Source organism: Neovison vison, chromosome 2 (genome assembly GCF_020171115.1).
Source record: "Neovison vison isolate M4711 chromosome 2, ASM_NN_V1, whole genome shotgun sequence".
Classification (NCBI taxonomy): Eukaryota; Metazoa; Chordata; class Mammalia; order Carnivora; family Mustelidae; genus Neogale; species Neogale vison.
This window is the reverse complement of record NC_058092.1, coordinates 155,544,640-155,562,199: the sequence shown is the minus strand read 5'-3', so window position 1 is coordinate 155,562,199 and position 17,560 is coordinate 155,544,640. Positions and strand designations below refer to the sequence as shown.

The 17,560-nt window shown below is 44.9% G+C and overlaps 1 protein-coding gene across 2 annotated transcripts; it reads left to right on the top strand.

The window, feature by feature from the left end:
• The first annotated feature begins 166 nt into the window (after nt 1-166).
• On the top strand, nt 167-16,927 carry ARV1 (ARV1 homolog, fatty acid homeostasis modulator). Of its 2 annotated transcripts, none has more exons than XM_044239374.1 (6): nt 167-429; nt 6,812-6,931; nt 9,176-9,329; nt 13,383-13,607; nt 14,210-14,356; nt 16,588-16,927. In XM_044239374.1, exons 1-5 carry the CDS (start codon nt 226-228, stop codon nt 14,350-14,352), a joined length of 846 nt encoding a protein of 281 aa, XP_044095309.1. In that variant the 5' UTR covers nt 167-225; the 3' UTR covers nt 14,353-14,356; nt 16,588-16,927. The 2 variants fall into 2 exon arrangements, with proteins under 2 accessions (XP_044095309.1, XP_044095310.1); XM_044239375.1 differs by having other exon boundaries at nt 16,563-16,927.
• The last annotated feature ends 633 nt before the right edge of the window (nt 16,928-17,560 follow it).

Genomic DNA, 17,560 nt, shown 5'->3' with positions numbered 1-17,560 from the left:
CCTTAACCCGCGGTGGGCAGGTGGGCCGTGGCAAGGGGGCGGGAAAGGGGTGTGGCGTTGCCTGCCGGGAGTTGTAGTCTCAGCTCGGCCAGCCGCGAGCCCCCTTTCCGCGACTGAGACTACGAATCCCAGCAAACACCGCAAGGGACAGGCTTTCCGGTTCGGTTTCTGACGTCTTCCCCCACAGCCGCTGAATCGGAAGTTCTCGGCTGCAGTTGCGTGGAAATGGGCACGGGTGGGCGGAGTGGGCTACGGCCCGGCAAGGGAAGCACAGAAGGCGTGGCCGCGGGCAAGGGGAGCGCGGATGGGGTTGCAGCAACTCCTGCAGCTGCCTCGGCCTCCTGCCCGTACAGGTGCATCGAATGCAACCAAGAGGCCAGGGAGTTGTACCGAGACTATAACCACGGAGTGCTGAAGATAACCATCTGCGTGAGTGGTCAGGCGCGGGGTGTCCTTGGGAAGAACCGGCGCGGATTAGGGAACCGTGGGGGTCCGTGGGGTCCGTATATCAGCTTTTTAGGGCAGTAAAACCCGACGACTTTCGGGGTCCCCTAGTATAGCCCTCAGTTCGGAACTCGACGTTCCCGTCCGGGATCGTGGAGCGTTTGCGTGGTTACCTGTCGTGGAAAAGAACCCACCAGCCGACGGCGGCTTTCTCGCGCTCGCGGTGTTTGCTGGTGAGACCCAGCGTGGGGAACGGATCCGCCAACGCCGTTGGGTGTAGACGTCGTGCGGAGAAACTTAGGGACTGGATTAGGTTGACGTCCGAGTTCACGCCCAGGCTCTTCGGTTCTTAGCGGTTCTCCGGTTCATGGATGAGTGTTACCACCCGTGCGGTCCACACCCGTAGTAAATGTCCCCGGTTTCATCCTTTGTGGTTATTGAACGCACGGTGTGTGTTGGGTGCAGAGCCTCAAGCTTGACCTCGGTGATAACCAAAACAAAAATGATGAAGTACACATTTTGCTTTCAAGGTGTTCATAGCCTAAAGAGGATGGTTTAATGTTTCAAAGGTCACAAAATTGGAGGTTCTTTTTGGGGTAGTAGAAGAGAACCCGCCACATAATATGCAGTCCATGTGTTTTTGTCCCATTTCTGTTCTCCTGATGATTTTCTAATAATAATCCTCATTAGAAAAACATGGTCTGCAGTAATACAAAAGAGAGTAGACAAAGTGTGATTGTGTACCTGTGTCATTGTTGTCCACTGACATAATCACTTTTCCTCTCTCAAGTGGTTTCCCTCCCTTGGAAAGATCTCCACCTGGTTAATCCAACATACCCTCTGATCTGTCTCCTCACCCTTTCGGCTGTACTTCAACTGAGGAAAAATCACCTAAATTCATGACCACTAACCTCGTGTAGCCTTTCATGCCATCTGGCCATCACAGGACATTTCACTAATCCATTCACATTCCTACTCTGATGAACCATCCTCACAAACCTTCTCTCAGGTTTCCCATGTATGCTTCCCTGCTTTGCTAAATAAGAGAGAGAGAGAGAGAACTTGCACATGCTTTGCAACCACATAAATCTAGTATTTGCACCCGTTATTCATATGCTCTTTCTTTCCTCTTGTTAGAATGGATGAACCGTCCATACACTTGTCTCCAACCAGCCTGCTCTTGTGCCCTTGACCCATCCGTCTTCTTCCATTTACTTAGGGACATCTCTGCTACAGTACTCTTCTGCTCTCCGCTGGATCCTTCCCACCAATGTATGTACTAGACTTTCTTTAAGAAACACACGCACGGTCCCTCACTTCCTCCTTCAGCCCCTCCTCTTTTTCCCTTCCCTTTGACAGCAATCGTCCTTTAAGAGATATTTGTACTTGCTATCTTTATTTCCTTTCCTACTTTCTCTTGAATCGACTTCAGACACACTTTCCTCCACCCACCATGACACCGGAGACTGTTAAGATCACGATTGCTGACTTCTTCTTCACCAAATCCCATTATCCATTCTCACACTGCTGTGTGCAGTTGCCAGGACACCAGACTCTTCTAGTTTTCTTATCTTTTTTTTTTTTTAAGTTTTGTTTATTTACTTGACAGACAAAGATCACAGGCAGGCAGAGAGGCAGGCAGAGAGAGGAGGGGGAAACAGGCTTCCCACTGAGCAGGGAGCCCGATGCTGTGCTTGATACCAGGACCCTGAGACCACGACCCAAGCCGAAGGCAGAGGCCTCAACCCACTGAGCCACCCAGGTGCCCCTAGTTGTCTTATCTCACTGGCTATTCTTCTCAGTTTCATTTCTGGTTCTTTCTCACCTGCCTTACCTTTTAACCATGAAGTATCTTAAGGCTCCAATCTTGGGCCTCTACCTCTCTACACACGCTCCTTTGAAGAACTCCTGCTGGCTCATGGCTTTAAATTCCATCTAAACTTTGACAATTCCCAGATTTAAACCTTCAGCCTGAATCTCTTCCTTGAACTCCGCAATGTCCCCGCATGTCCAACTACCTACTTGATTTCTCCAAATGGATTTTTGTAGTTGCGTCAGACTTTCACAGTTAATAGCAACTCAACCATTTTAGTTCCTAAGGCCAAAAAGCCTTGTACTCAATCTTGATTTCTTTCTCCCACATTCCTCATTCGTTTCCTTGGTAGAGCCTGTGTTAGTCTTCGGATTATGTCTTCAGATTATGTTTCGAATTCCCTGCTTTTGACCACCTCTACAACCATGACCCCCGCTGTCATCATGTCTCACTTGGGTGATTGTCCTAACTTCCCTTACTCTCCTGCAGCTCCATTGCTTCCGGAATGTTCTTAAACCAGACAGGTTGCTTCCTCAGGGCCTCTGCACTCTGCGTGGAGAGCTGTTCAGTCAGGTGTCTGACATAACTCCCTCCTTCAATTATTTTTATTTTTAACATCTCAGAGAGGCCCCGTCTGACCACCCTGTTATAAATTGTGATTCCTCCTCCCGACTCAGGTATGCGTATCAACTCTCCCTGCTTTATCTTTCCCATAGCACCTGTCATCTTTGAATATTCTATGCAATTGACTTATTTATTTATTGCCTACTTTGAATATTCTATACAATTGACTTATTTGTTATTTATTGCCTATCTCCTCCCACTGAAATATAAGCTACACAAGGACAGAGAGTATGTGAGTATGTATAATTTCTTCATTAATACAGTTGGCTCACCCAGGACACTACCTAACACATAGTAAGTACACAATAAATATCTGCTGAATGCATGAACCATTTCTAGGTTTTTCGATGCTCATATCATTGGCCATTCTGGTGGCCTTGTGAGTTGTATGGCATCTAAATTTAATGACTTCTGTACTGGCCCAGTTAAATGATCTGTCCTAAAGATGACAACCACATAACTGTGAATACAGTCTTTCATCCAGTAAAGCTGTAACTGTCTCTGCAGTTAGTGATCTTTAATGATACAAATTAATCTTTATCTTTTTTAAAATTATTGGCATTAAACTAACAAAATCCTTTTCCTACTCACCAGTGCTGGCTTCTCTAGAATTATATTTGGAATACTTAGTGATGATACAGTACATTATTGTACACAGTCATTCCCTGATTACTTAGAGTGCGTAATATCCTCATCTTTGTCGTGATAATACATAGTAATACCCATAGTGGTATTATTTAGGAAAAATCATTTAGTTGATGCTGAACTCTGAAAATTAAATTGTAAAATAATTCATTTTTAAAGGCTCTCCCAAGTCTTGAGAGTAAAAAGTTTTTAGACGTCAGGCTATTTGTTCTGGAAAAAAATGGCCCAAGTTTCTATAAGCTGGTAACTCATGCACACTTTGGTCTCTTAGCTGCTGTCTTTGGAGCCAGCAGCTTACTCATCCTGATATCCTCCTTGTGTTTCTCTTTCTCTTTGTTCTTCCTATTTTTCCACTGCCAGGCCTCCCCACTTGCCCCTTTGGGTTTCCCTCATTCTCCTCCATCTAATAGAAGTGTGTCCCTTGCTTTTAACCATTCCCTCTCCCTCAGCTGTTCACAGTTTATTATAATTATGTTTAAAGATCTAGTACTTTTGATCTCCTGTAGCAGCTGGACTCTTACCTGTGCTCAGATATTTGATAAGTTCATGATGGTAACAAAACCAGACTCCTTCGAGATCTTCCTAAATTTCGTCAGTACTACACTATTGAGCTGCCACACTTAGATGCTGGGTGCAGAGATGAGTAGGACACTGTCCTGCCCTCAAGGAACTTAAAGCCTAGGAGGTTCTGCTTTCAAGATATGTGTTCGCGGGGGGGGGGGGGGGGGGGGGGGCTGGGTGGCTCAGTCAGTTAAGCCTCTGCCTTCGGGTCATGCTCAGGTCATGATCCCAGACTCCTTGCTCAGCGGAGGGCGTGCTTACCTCTGCCTGCTGTTCCCTCTCCTTGTGCACACTCTTGCACGTGTGCGAGCTCTCTCTCTCGCTCTCTTTGACAAATAAATAAAATATATATTTTTTAAAAAAGATACATGTTTGCTTATTGTGGTGCTGAAATGAAACAGATTTGAGAATGAGTGGGGAAGGGCACGGCCCTGGAGATGACGGGGAGGAAGAAGCAGCCAAAATATTATCAAAATGTTGGCCAGTGTATATTCTAAAAGAGATGTGATTCACTAGAGAACTGGAGAGCATAGCATCAGAGAGTCATTCATACCCATGGTGAGATAGAGATGGTGGAAGTGTTTGAGTTTCTGGGGTGTGCATGGTCCCGTGCTGTAGGGATTTCTTAGAGGACAACTTTCTGTTTCAGGATATTTGTCTAGTAAGTAGTAAATGGAATGGAACAATTTTTTTCAAAATCAGAAAATGTATCTAAATGTAGCGGTCCGTCACTCAGATGTTTTACTATATTTGTTTGTGTGTGTGTGGTTTCCCAGATCCTTACATTCGAGGTGAAGGAAGCACCCAAGGGAAAAGCAAGTAATAGGAAGTGAACAAGGAAAAATGAGGCTGAAGCTGATAGGGAAGGAACCAGCAGATCCTAATGAATTTTCAGTGTTTATGAAATATTCAGAAGGCGAGGAAGGGAAGGCGTAGAACAGAGCATAGCACATGAGGCCAGAAGCTGCTCCTTCTGTTTGCGCTCATGTCCCTGTGTTCATTCCACTGAAACCCTTGGGGTAGCAGGCTTATTCGTCTGCCTTTTCTGAACTGTAAGGTCCTGGAGGATAGAGACTTAGTCTCAAAGTGAATATCCGGCACCTTGGAGGTGCCTGGTCCATAGAAAAGACGGAGATGGCTGTTCTAATGAATGTTGTAGCCACTCCAAACACATCAGTCCCGCCGTGTCCGCCAATGCTGGTTTCTGCCTACCTCCTTCTAAAAATTGTCTAAATCCTGACATAGGCTTGCAGTGTCTGAAGATGGGGTTTAGGGGACTTTTAAAGGACAGAGAAAAGACCCTTGACCCACCAGCAGCTTCATTTTACAATGAAGCAGCAGCGTTTTACAATGAAGCAGCATTACAGCAGGTGTTACAGTGTGGTTTGCAAAGAGGAAGCGTTTTCCACACGGGTAGCATAGGGAGGGTGTCTAGAAAACAGCTCCTTGTCGTGAACGTGGGATTTCTGATTCTGTGCCTTCTGTTTAGGCCCTGGCTTACTGTTTGTCCAACTGAAAAACTGCAAAATTATTCACTTCTTATGCCTTGGTGCATTTAAACTTGGAATAATAGCACATCTCCCTTCATTGGTTCACTTGATTGATGACTCAAAAGCACACTCATTTCTTGTAAATTACATGAGTGAAGTGCAGAGACTCTTAAGTTGGAAGTGATTTGTTCATTACATTTGGTTTAGAGAGTTAATATCCTTCAGCACACTTCATTTCCCGCCCCAGGGCTTTGATGTAATTAAAAGGCCATTCCCCCGTATGTTTCCGTGTTCATCACTTCTGTTTCCATTTTATCTTCTCAGAATTTCAAAATGTTTTGTTGAAATTGTAGCCATTAGAATAGTAGCCTTGATTCAACTTTTGTAACTAAAACTGTTTCAGATGTCACATTTCTGATGAGCTTGTTCTTGTACACCTGTGTTTTATATGTTCTGATGATGCTGGGATTTGATAAACATTGTAATCACATGTCCCAAAAAAGGGCAATTTCACAGGAGTCACAGGAGAGTCTCATAGGAGAGTCTTATAGGAGAGCCCAGGGGTCTTGCTTCGGGTCGCCTAGAACCAAGCTGACCAACCCACTCCTTTTTTTACAGCTCACGATCCTCCAGGGTCTTCACTGTCACAGAGACCACCCATTTTCTTTCCATAGTCTCGATGTTAGTGGAGGAGAAAAAACAAGTTTCTCTTGGTATCTGCCATCCCCCAGATTGTTGATGCTGCTCCACACACTTTACCTGCTTTTAGCTTTCAGAAGCTTTGGGGGTGGGGGTTACTGTTCTGAACCCCTTCCTCCAAATCGTGTTTCAAGAACCACAAAGTTGATGGCCATCTAGCCAACAGGGAACAATTTCTCAATAAAAGTATGTTATAAATGTATTTATTTATTTTATAATAAGTCCTACAAATTGAAAGTAGGATTTTCTGGGATACTTTTCTGCCTAAAATCAGTCTTTAAATCAAATATCTTTTTAGCTTCTTACATATGAGATTAAAAGATTACTGTCTCACACCTAGAAGATTATATTGTCATTTCTGAAACCAGGGCTTCTGTAGGTGAACATTTTGTGTCTGAAGAGAAGTTAATTTAAATTAGTGCTGGTATGTCCTTATTGCTGTAGAAGTCCAAAATAGACTCTGCTAGTTTGAAAGCCTTTAAGATTTCAGAATGTATACATTTGCTTGTTCTAATATTATCTCACATTATTTCAGAAATCCTGCCAGAAACCTGTAGACAAGTATATCGAGTATGATCCTGTTATCATCTTGATTAATGCTATTTTATGCAAAGCCCAGGCCTACAGACATATTCTTTTCAATACTAAAATAAACGTAAGTTGTGATCATATTTTATTTCCTAATTTTACTTGATAATGCTTTTGTACTTTTAAAGAATAATAATTTTGAACAGAATTAAAGAGCATTATTTAATAAAAAGATTCTAGGGGCACCTGGGTGGCTCAGTCAGTGGGGTGTCTGCCTTCAGCTCAGGTCATGATCCTGGGGCCCTGGGAGCAAGCCCCGCATCGGGCTCCCTGCTCAGTGAGGAGCCTGCTTCTCCTTCTCCCTCTGCTGCTACCCGCCCCCCCACCCCCTAGTTGTGCTTTCTCTTGCTGTGCCGCTCTCTGTCAGATAAATAAGGAAAATCTTCAAAATAGAAAAGAAGAGAAAGAGATGCTAACGAGGATGGGTCTTTTCTCTCAACAGCATCTGGAAGTTGCTAGAAATAACAGGCATTGATAGACACGGTGCACAATGTTTAGTGAATACTTAAGAATAGGGTCACTGGGAAGAAACTGACAAACCAGGGCTACTAGTTTGCCTTTTAGTGGGTTACCTTTTAAAAAAGACGTCAATTATTTCTAACAATACAATTAATATAAAATTATATCTAATATAAAATTAAATATATCCAGGTAGGGAGAGAATTACACCTAGAAGAAGTCAGCAAACATTAAAAGAGAAATATTTTAAACAATTTACTGCGTTCTTATTCTACTGAGGGAATCCTTCCCCTCCACCCCCCAAGTTAAATAACCAGGGTAGTTTTTAAACTGCTGGACCATTGATTCCCAAACTTTGGTACACAATAGAATTACATGGAGGAGAGGTAGGGCAGTTAATCTCTCCAAGTGAGGCCTCACCTAGAATCAATTAAATCAGAATCTTTGGGAATGGGTTCAGGCATCAGTATTTCTTAAAACTCCCCAGGTAATTCCAGGGTGGAACCAACAAGAAGCTCAGAAATCTACAGTGATAACTGTTCCTGGACTACATTGTGTTTACACACACACACTTTATTTTCCCCACTTTCTATTGACATAGACAGTCCAACTCATAAGAGTAATGTATTTTTTTATTTTTAATTTTTTTTAAAGATTTTCTTTATTAGAGAGAGAGAGAGAGCGCGCACGCGCCCTGGGGGTAGGAGCTGAGCGCAGAGCCTGAGGCAGGGCTTAGATCCCATGACCCTGAATTCATGACCTGAGATGAAACCAAGAGTCCAACAACCAATCAACTGAGCTGTCCAGGTACCCAGTAGAGCAGTGTATTTTAAAAAGCCAATTCTTCGGTGCCTGGGTGGCTGTCAGTTAAGCATCTCCCTTCGGCTCAGGTCATGACCCCAGGTTCCTGGGATTGAGCCCCACCTAGGGCTCCTGGCTCAGTGGGGAGCCTGCTTCTCCCTCTCCTCCCAGCTTGTGCTGTCTCTCCTTATCTCTGTCTCTCTCTCTCAAATAAATAAATCTAAAATAAAATAAAATACTAAAATAAAAACTCAGTTCTTAGGGTTCCTGGGTAGCTCAGTTGGCTAAGTGTCTGCCTCCTCATCTCCGCTCAGGTCTTGATCTCAGGGTTGTGATTTTGACCCCCACTCTTGGGCTTCATGCTGGACGTGGAGCCTGCCTAAAAAGAATTTTTTTTAAAAAAAGCTGATTCTTGGTACCTGGTATTTTCTTTTTTGCCAAAATTTCAGCCTTTTAAACTTGCAGGGGACTTTCTACCTTTTAATTTCTGTCTTCAATAAATGAATTCATCCTCATCAGGCATAGGGCCTTTTTTTTTTTTTTATGTTCAGACTAACAGCTTCCTGTGAGGTATGATGGAATCTTCAGGTTAAATCTGTTCTTATGGCTGCTTCCACCTATCCATGAGGCACAGAAATTCTGTGCCTGATTCTGTTCTCATTCAGGACGGATGCTGAAAGCATAGTGAAGGGTGAAGTACTGTTTAAAGCAGTGTTTCTTAACTAGGGGTATACATCAGAATCCTCCTTACCCCTAGAACTGTTTCAAAGTTGCATGTCTAGGATTACCTCCAAAGATCCCGGATCAGGATCGGGGCCTAGATTTTTGCAGTCTAAAGAATCTTCCCGTGATTCTGATGGGCATTGCTCACGAAGAAGCCCCGGTTTACAGACGACACAATGACCCCCTTAACTGAGCAGTTCTGAATTTGAAGAGCTATGAGATGGGAGCCTCCTCCAAACCGCAAATACTTAGCTCTGTCTGTGCCTGTTTAATATTCCATATAATTGTTTCTTTACCCCGTGATTGGCATTGTGTTTTTAACGCCCAGATGCATGGAAAGCTCTGCATATTCTGTTTGCTTTGTGAGGCGTACCTGAGATGGTGGCGGCTTCAAGATTCGAACCAGAACACTGACCCTAACGACTTCATCAGATATGCCAAGGAATGGGATTTCTATAGAATGTTCGCGATTGCCTCTCTAGGTAGGAGGAAGCCATGCTTTCCATTCTCAGTGAACTAGTAACTGCTGTTCTGATTAAAAGCGTGGGGGGCACCTGGGTGGCTCAGTGGGTTGGGCCTCTGCCTTCCGCTCAGGTCATGATCCCGGGGTCCTGGCTCTCTGCTCAGCAGGGGGTCTGCTTCCTCTCTCTCTCTCTCTCTCTCTCTCTGCCTGGCTCTCTGCCTGCTTGTGATCGCTCTCTCTCCATCAAATAAATAAATGAATCTTTAAAAAAATAATAATAAAATAAATAAATAAATTAAAATAAAAGTGAGGTAGGTGGTCTTGATCACTGGTAAGAGGAGAGGGTTAATGCAGGACTGGAGACTAAATGTTCAGCTGTGTCACCAGCTGCTAGGTGAGTCTGTCTAAATTAGCTACTTTCTTACTATTTTGTTTGTTACTACACATATGTTACGGAAACGGTTATATATAGCAGATGAGAGAGTTTCATAAAATATCTTGAGGCATTATATTGTTGGTAAAATTCCTCAGTTTAATTTCTCGATTGTCTAATTTAAAGATTACATAGGTCCCATCTTTATGAAAACAGATGGATAATTGCCAGGCATTATCCAATGTATTATGCTAATTGTATAGAACCGATGCAACCTATTTACTAGGGAACACTTCTTATTTATCTGACTGCGTTCAGGGAAAGTGGCTACTGGGGGCGCCTGCGTGGCTCAGTGGTTGGACATCTGCCTTCGGCTCAGGTCATGATCTCTGGATCCTGATTCAAGCCCTGCCTCGGGCTCCCTGCTTAGCTGGGAGCCTCTTCTCCCTCTCCCTCTGTCTCCTGCTCCCCCTGCTTGTGCTCTCACTGTCAAATAAATAAATAAAATCTTAAAAAAAAAAAAAAGAAAGAAAGAAAAGAAAAGGAAGAAAGAAAGAAAATGGCTACTGCCCCCAAATTCCTTAAGTTCCGGAATTGCTTTTCTTCAGAATTCAAATTTATGACTTAGGTCAGAATTGTCTTAATTTCTGTGACTATTTTCTTCTTACTGGCTTCCATGCTTCTCTGCTTCTAAACTTGTTGATTATAAAGAAATATTATTATAATAATATCAAGTCTCCAGTTCACTTCAGTGTCAGATTTCTGGACTAGGTCATCGTTTGTCCCATTTTCTTCTCTGTCTGCCCTCACTCCCTTGGTCTCCTCATGCAGTTCTGAGGTTTTAAAATTTGAGTGCTGGGGCGCCTGGTGGCTCATTCAGCAGAGCACATGACCCTTGATCTTGGGGCCGTGAGTTTGAGCTCCATGTTGGGCACAGAGATTACTTAAAATCCTTTAAAAAATAAGTAGATAAAATAAAATCCGTATGCTAAGGAGTCCCAAACATACATAATAATATTTAAAACACCCTTGAGGGGCTCCTGGGTGACTCAGTCAGTTAAGCGTCTGCCTTTGGCTCAGATCATGATCCCAGGGTTCCTAGATCAAGCCCCGTGTCAGGCTCCCTGCTGAGCAGGGTGTCTGCTTCTCCCTCTGCCTGCTCCCCCTGCTTGTGCTTGCTCGCTCTCTCTTTTTCAAATAAATAAATAACATCTTAAAAAAAAAAATCCTTGGCGGCGCCTGGGTGGCTCAGTGGGTTAAAGCCTCTGCCTTCAGCTCAGGTCATGATCCCAGGGTCCTGGGATCGAGTCGCACATCGGGCTTTCTGCTCAGCAGGGAGCTTGTTTCCTCCTCTCTTTCTGCCTGACTCTCTGCCTACTTGTGATCCCTGTCTGTCAAATAAATAAATAAAATCTTAAAAAAAAAATCCTTGAAAACATTGCCTAAGCCAAGAACTAGAACCTACTATAATTTTAAGCTTTAAAGCAAAGGCTATGAAAATTTCTAAGGATAAACCCTTTTATGTCCATAATTTTTAATATAAAAAAATATAGGCTTATTCCCAAAATTTGGAATTACTGTAGCACCTACTCTGTAGCGGATATTTTGACACTCAATCAGAAATATTTTTCTACTGTTACTTAACTGTTTTATCCAATATTAAGTTTTGAACCCCTAAAATAGCTTATAGAAAATGTGTTCTATAAATACAACATCTTATCACATAAACACTGCTTTTACAGTCATCCTACCTTTGGTAGGTAGGTTGGGGTTCTCCACAGTGTACATCTGTGGAAGCAGAGAAGTAGGAAGGCAGGTGATTTCCCCAACGTTCCACAGCAGGTTAATGTCAGCACGGAGAAGGGTGGCTGTCCGGGCTCCCCACGCGGTGTTTTCCCGTGCCAAACCCCGTAGGCAGGTAGCTGGTCCCGCTGAGCCCATCAGATCCACGAACGCCTCAGGAACAGAGGCTGCAAGATACCTGCCTTGTGAAAGACAGTGCAGAGCCCGAGGGCTGGTGCAGGTACATAAACCTCTTGAGTTCTGAGTTAGAAAGGTAAGGAGGGGAGTGCCTGGGTGGCTCAGTCGGTGAAGCACCTGCCTTTAGCTCAGGTCATGATCCCTGGATCCTGGGATCTAGCGGCAGCCGGCTCTCTGCTCAGTAGGGTAGGGAGTCTACTCCTCCCTCTCCCCTTCCCTCTGCCCCTTCCCGGGCTTGTGCTCTCTCTAGTGCTCTATGGCTCACTCTCTCTCTCTCTCCCAAATGAATAAATAAAATCTTAAGAAAGAAAGAAAGATGGGAAGGTTATCTTGTCCACCTCTCTGTCCAGTACAAGAAATTCTCTCAGTTCTGCAAGGTAGTCTAGCTTTGTTTGAATGTCTCAAGTGACAGGAGACAACCCATTATTGCTAGATCATTCTTGTTAAGGAGTTCTTTGTTGCTATTATTAAAGTTATTTTTGTCCAAACCCCAGGCTCTAAGATGCGCCTATTTGAGCAGATCCTTGCAGTTGACAAGTCCTGGAGTTACTTCACAGGGAGATGAGGTGTCTCCCCTGAGGGATATACCAAACGGCTTCCAGAATTATTTTTATTGATTCTACTCACCTATGCTTGGAACCTTTTTAGTTTGGCTCTCTTTGATTATACGACATTTTAGGAAGAATACAGTTGTCTCTCCTATAACTTGATACATGTGTTCCAGAAAAACCTGATTCTACAGAAACCTGAATAACACAGTTCGGGGGAAAAACAGAATTAGGGACAGACCCCTCAAAACATACCCAGCTGGGTAATCAGAGGACTAACAATCTTTTTTTTTTTTTTTTTAAAGATTTTATTTATTTATTTGACAGACAAAGATCACAAGTAGGCAGAGAAGCAGGCAGAGGGAGAGGAAGGGAAGCAGGCCCCCCGCCAAGCAGAGAGCCCGATGTGGGACTCGATCCCAGGACCCTGAGATCATGACCCGAGCCGAAGGCAGCGGCTTAACCCACTGAGCCACCCAGGCGCCCCAGAGGACTAACAATCTTAATAAACATCATATAACAGCTAAGAACTGCCAGATTCCTAGTTATAGGAACAGAACAGACTGCTCTGTTCCGTGGACCCAGTGGAACTGTGGCTTTAGGTCTGGACTCAGTCTATGAATGCTTCGCGGAAGGATAAGGAATTGCACTCAGATAGTTTGTCGAAAGGAGTAAGGGCAGTTTTAAATGGAGGTCATGGTATTCAGAATTGGCAGGTAATAGGCAACAAATAGTGGGAGACTGAACAAAGAAAACATCTTCGCGTGTAATTTTTAGGGTGGGTCCCATCTTTTGGATTTAAAAATCTCCTCCGTGTCCTCTTTCATTCTTTCCATGGAGATCTAGAACACCAAAGTTGCTTAAACAGAACCTTACTACCTAGAAAGAACTTCAGAGAGCTGATGGTTACCGTTCTCACAGACTTACTTTTACTTCCGGGGACCATGAAATACTTCATGGAAGACTTGCTGGAATGGGCTTCTGCAGTCACACCAGCAGGATGTGACACAAAAGGCAGGGGCTTATATATTTTTTAAAAAAAGAGAGAAAAAAAATCTGATCTTGATGAAGCAGTTCAAATGAAGGCAGCTGGAAATGTGGTTTCTTTGTTTCTGGAGAAAGATGGTTTGGATAGAGACATTCATATTTCTGTTTTCCATTTCCTCCTTAGAACAAACTGCCTTTTTTATTGGCATTTTTGCTTTCCTGTGGGTAGAACGACCGATGACAGCGAAAACCAAACCCAACTTCACTTTGCTGCTGAAAGCGTTATTACTGTCCAGCTACGGAAAACTCTTGCTGATTCCAGCCGTCATCTGGGAACACGACTACACACCCCTCTGCCTCCGGCTCATTAAAGTGTTTGTCCTTACATCAAATTTTCAGGCCATCAGAGGTATGTCTGTCTTTCATTCTGTCTTCTCAGCCTTCAACCCACATATAAGCTTAAAGCCTTGTTTCTCCAACACCGTCTTAGAAACTCTGCTAAACACTGGAATTCTCCATAAAATCCTAACGATGCCTGACATTTCTCTAGGACCTCATACACAGCGTATAGTCTGCATTTGCTCAAACGAATGACATAATATTTTTTCCTTTTCGGAATGCTTTCACGTGCTTTAGCTCAGTCCTGGGAGGTTGGCAGCGCTGCTCGTCATGAACTGTGAAACTGAGAAATCTCTGGGTGTTTTCTGCTAACCTCTTTGTAACCTTAGAATCTGTTTTTGGTTTTTGTTTTTTTTTTTTACCTCCTTCCATATTCATGGAAATCTGTGTCTTGATTTCAGGAAGAGAAGCTTACTTAATGTTTTTGCTAGATGCTGTGTTTCTCTCCAGAGATGAAAACGGGGAAGGTAGCAGCAGAGATGAATAAGAATGAATAGAGATTCTCTAAAAAACAGCTTTACAGAACAATTCCATTCACATGCCACAGAGTTTACACGCCGATAGCACTTAATTAAACTCTTAAGAACTTACAATTTGCCTTTTTTTTTGCAGTGACCCTGAACATCAACCGAAAGCTCTCCTTTCTGGCCATCTTGAGTGGCTTACTAATGGAAAGCACCATGGTCTACTTCTTCCAAAGGATGGAGTGGGATGTGGGAAGTGATTGTGCCATCTATAAACCCCAAGACTTTTGAAGAGGTACAAAAGTCTGTTAATGTTCACACCTTCAGACAGGCATCCTCCTCAGTTGAGACAAACACTATTATGAAATAAGGAGATGCTGGGCGCCTGGGTGGCTCAGTCAATTAAGCCACTGCCCTGAGCTCAGGTCATGATCCCGGACTCCCGGGATCAAGTCCCACATCGGGCTCCCTGCTCAGCAGGGAGTCTGCTTCTCCTCTGACCCTCCCCCCTCTCATGCTCTCTCTCTCTCTCATTCTCTCTCTCTCTCTCAAATAAATAAAATCTAAAAAAAAAAAAAAAAAAAAAAAAAAACCAAGGCAGTGCCCTTCCATGACCCTCCCCCACCCCCTCGAGGATCGTACTGCACATTTCAGGGTCCTTATCACCCTCAGGGACATCCACCTCTGTGTTTCATTGCTTCTAGGGGCCCTATCCACTTCCTGATAGCTGCACCCCACACCACTTGCACCAAGACCTCTGAGATCTGCTCCCTCCCTTCCACGGTCCTCGATTTGGGCTGCCTTTTCCCCTCCAATCCCCGACCCCCTTCTGGCCTACCTTGCCTCTCTTTCCCGCACCTGCAAACTCAGGCAGCTGCTGATTCTTCACCAATGGTCCCTTGAGACCATCGGCTTCCTGCCCTTCCAGCAGACCTGCCTTCTTAGAGCCATTGAGATGAGTCTCAGCATCTGTTTCCCGGAGCCCAGCCCTGCGTCCAGAGTCCAGAGCCTCAGCTGGTCCTCAGTGTTGCTCCTCTGCCTTCGTGGTCTCCGCCAGGGAGCCTGCCATTACATGGTTCTGGAACCTTCCCCACACTCCTTCCTCCCGTGGCTGAACCCATTACAGACTCTTTGAGCTTCCTTCCTTCTTCAGTCCAGAACTGCTTTGGTCACCTGTCTGCTTCCCTCCCCCATCCCTCCGGACTTGCGCTCCCCTTCCTCTCTGTAAGTGTCCTCCCTGCTCTGGTCACAGTCAGACTCCTGGCCCGCAACCCATCGGCTGTAAGGTCCGGGAGCAGACTCGGGGCCTGGGTTGGGGGGCACAGGAGGCAAGGAAGGCACAGAAGCAGCAGGGAAATGGGCCAGCTCTGAACCATGTCCACCTCTGCGGAAAGGCCTTCCCCAGCCCTGTGGCCTCAGTCTCCCCTCATGCTCGGTCACTGTTCTTCCCTTCCAGACGTCCCAGTCTGTCCCTGGGCTGGTCCTCGGCGCTCCTCTTCTTTCCTGCTGTTCACACACTTGGCGGTGGCTGTGCCCAAGGCCTGGACCGTTTGTTCTCCCGGGGCCCAGGCCCCCCAGACCCAGCAGCTCCAGCTTGCCCTGCAGCCCCGTTGCTGCGCCCTGCCACGGCCTCCCAGGCAGTGCCTGTGAAGTCGAACTCCGCCTCTCCGCACTCTATCCACCAAGACACAACCCTTCCTGAGGCTTTTCTCTGGAAACGTCCCTTCTCCCTCAGACCCCAGGGCAGCCCTTGTTGTCTCCTGCCTAAAGGTTTGTGACAGCCCCTCACAGCCTTCCACACAGACACCGGGGCCCCAGAACTCTTCAGCCATCACTTCTGGGGCCCCTCCGAATTTTTCATCATTCTTTATTGCCGACACAGGAGTTTCTAGTCTCTGCCTGAGGAAGTCTCTTAGCGTTCTCGTCACTCAAGTGTGGTCGTCCGTATTCTGGTCCTAAGTTCCTTTCCACAGACATGTTCCCACCCACCTCCTCTACTACGATCTTCTTTTCATCTCCACATATGGCTTATGCTCTCCCCGGGCCCTCTTCTCCCCTTAACCAGATACAGTCAGTCCTCTCTGCTTCTCCGTGGAAGGAAAACTTTTCCCAAAACCTTGAGACTGTACTCTCACTCCCACTGACCTGCTGGGGCCCAGCTCGACCCTACAGCCGTCGTGTCCAGGATCTCCTGAGTCCGTGCTGGTGCCAGATACTTGGCCCCAACTTCCCTAGGCACTTCTAGGTGTCAAGCTGCCCATCGTAATTTCCAGTCAGGATAATAAGGGCATCTGTCTCTCACAGCCGTTTGAAAACCGTTCTCCTCCTTTATGTTACCTCATGTTCTCTATCTTCCTTGTCTTGTATTCGAATCCCACATGTTAATGCCTGACTCCCCCAACCTGGTAAACAGAGACCAGGAGGTTACACACAAGGAAATACATACTTCCCGCAGCACAGGGCCTGCCCTAGTAAGGATTTGATGAATTAACTTTGAGCAGAATGTGCCACTTTCATTATCCGCAGTTGGATTCTTTGTTATCTGTGGCGTGAACAGCTGCGTCCAAAAAAGAGAAGACATAAACTACAAACCAAGATCCTCGATGAAGCAAAGATTTGGATACACTTCCTAAAGAAAGTGATGCTTGTGGCATCGGAAACCCCCAAAACTATCACGCTTCTGCCTCCCCCCCCCATCTAAGAGACCACCAAACTACATACCGATACACACAGACAGATGCAGAAACACAGACGCAGAGACACTGCCATATGGAGACTCGGGCCACACAGACCCCTTCAGGTGGGCATTGACCTAAAGGAGGAACGTGAACGCACGACTCGCACATAATAAAAGATCTATGTTTCATTCCTTTGACATGTTTATATCTCTTTTAATTTAAATGTTAAGTTATTGGTTCTAAAGAATATATTTAAAATAATATTTTGTTTTCTTACAACAGAAACATCATTCTCTTAATAAAGTCAAACTGAGCGGGGCACCTGGGTGGCTCAGTGGGTTAAAGCCTCTGCCTTCGGCTCAGGTCATGATCCCAGAACCCGGGATCGAGCCCCGCATCGGGCTCTCTGCTCGGCAGGGAGCCTGCTTCCTCCTCTCTCTCTGCCTGCTTCTCTGCCTACTTGTGATCTCTGTCTGTCAAATAAATAAATAAAATCTTTAAAAAAAAAAAAAAAACTGAGCTTTCGTAAATGTTTTGTAAATTTCCGTATCTTTCCCTGTAACTAATTCTTTAGAAATGGCTGCTCCAAAAATAAATAACAAAAACCAGTGAATTGTACGCTTGATGGGGTGAATTCTATCTCAGTAAAGCCAACACTAGATACATGAATAAGGTAGCATGAATGCCTTTTCTCTCTCCGCATTTCATTCGCTTGTTCTTGTAGTCATCATTTCCATATTCACACAGCAGAAATTACTGAGCACCTGCTGTGTGCGTCAGACATGGACACCATGGTGGGCGGCCCTCTTAAGGTCTATGGA

Bases quoted from the DNA above. Each gene is read 5' to 3' on its own strand.
- ARV1 (XM_044239374.1), top strand. From the start codon at position 226: ATGGGCACGGGTGGGCGGAGTGGGCTACGGCCCGGCAAGGGAAGCACA. The intron at 6,932-9,175 runs GTAAGTTGTGAT...TTTAACGCCCAG, and splicing joins TTTTCAATACTAAAATAAAC to ATGCATGGAAAGCTCTGCAT. The intron at 13,608-14,209 runs GTATGTCTGTCT...TTTTTTTTGCAG, and splicing joins AAATTTTCAGGCCATCAGAG to TGACCCTGAACATCAACCGA.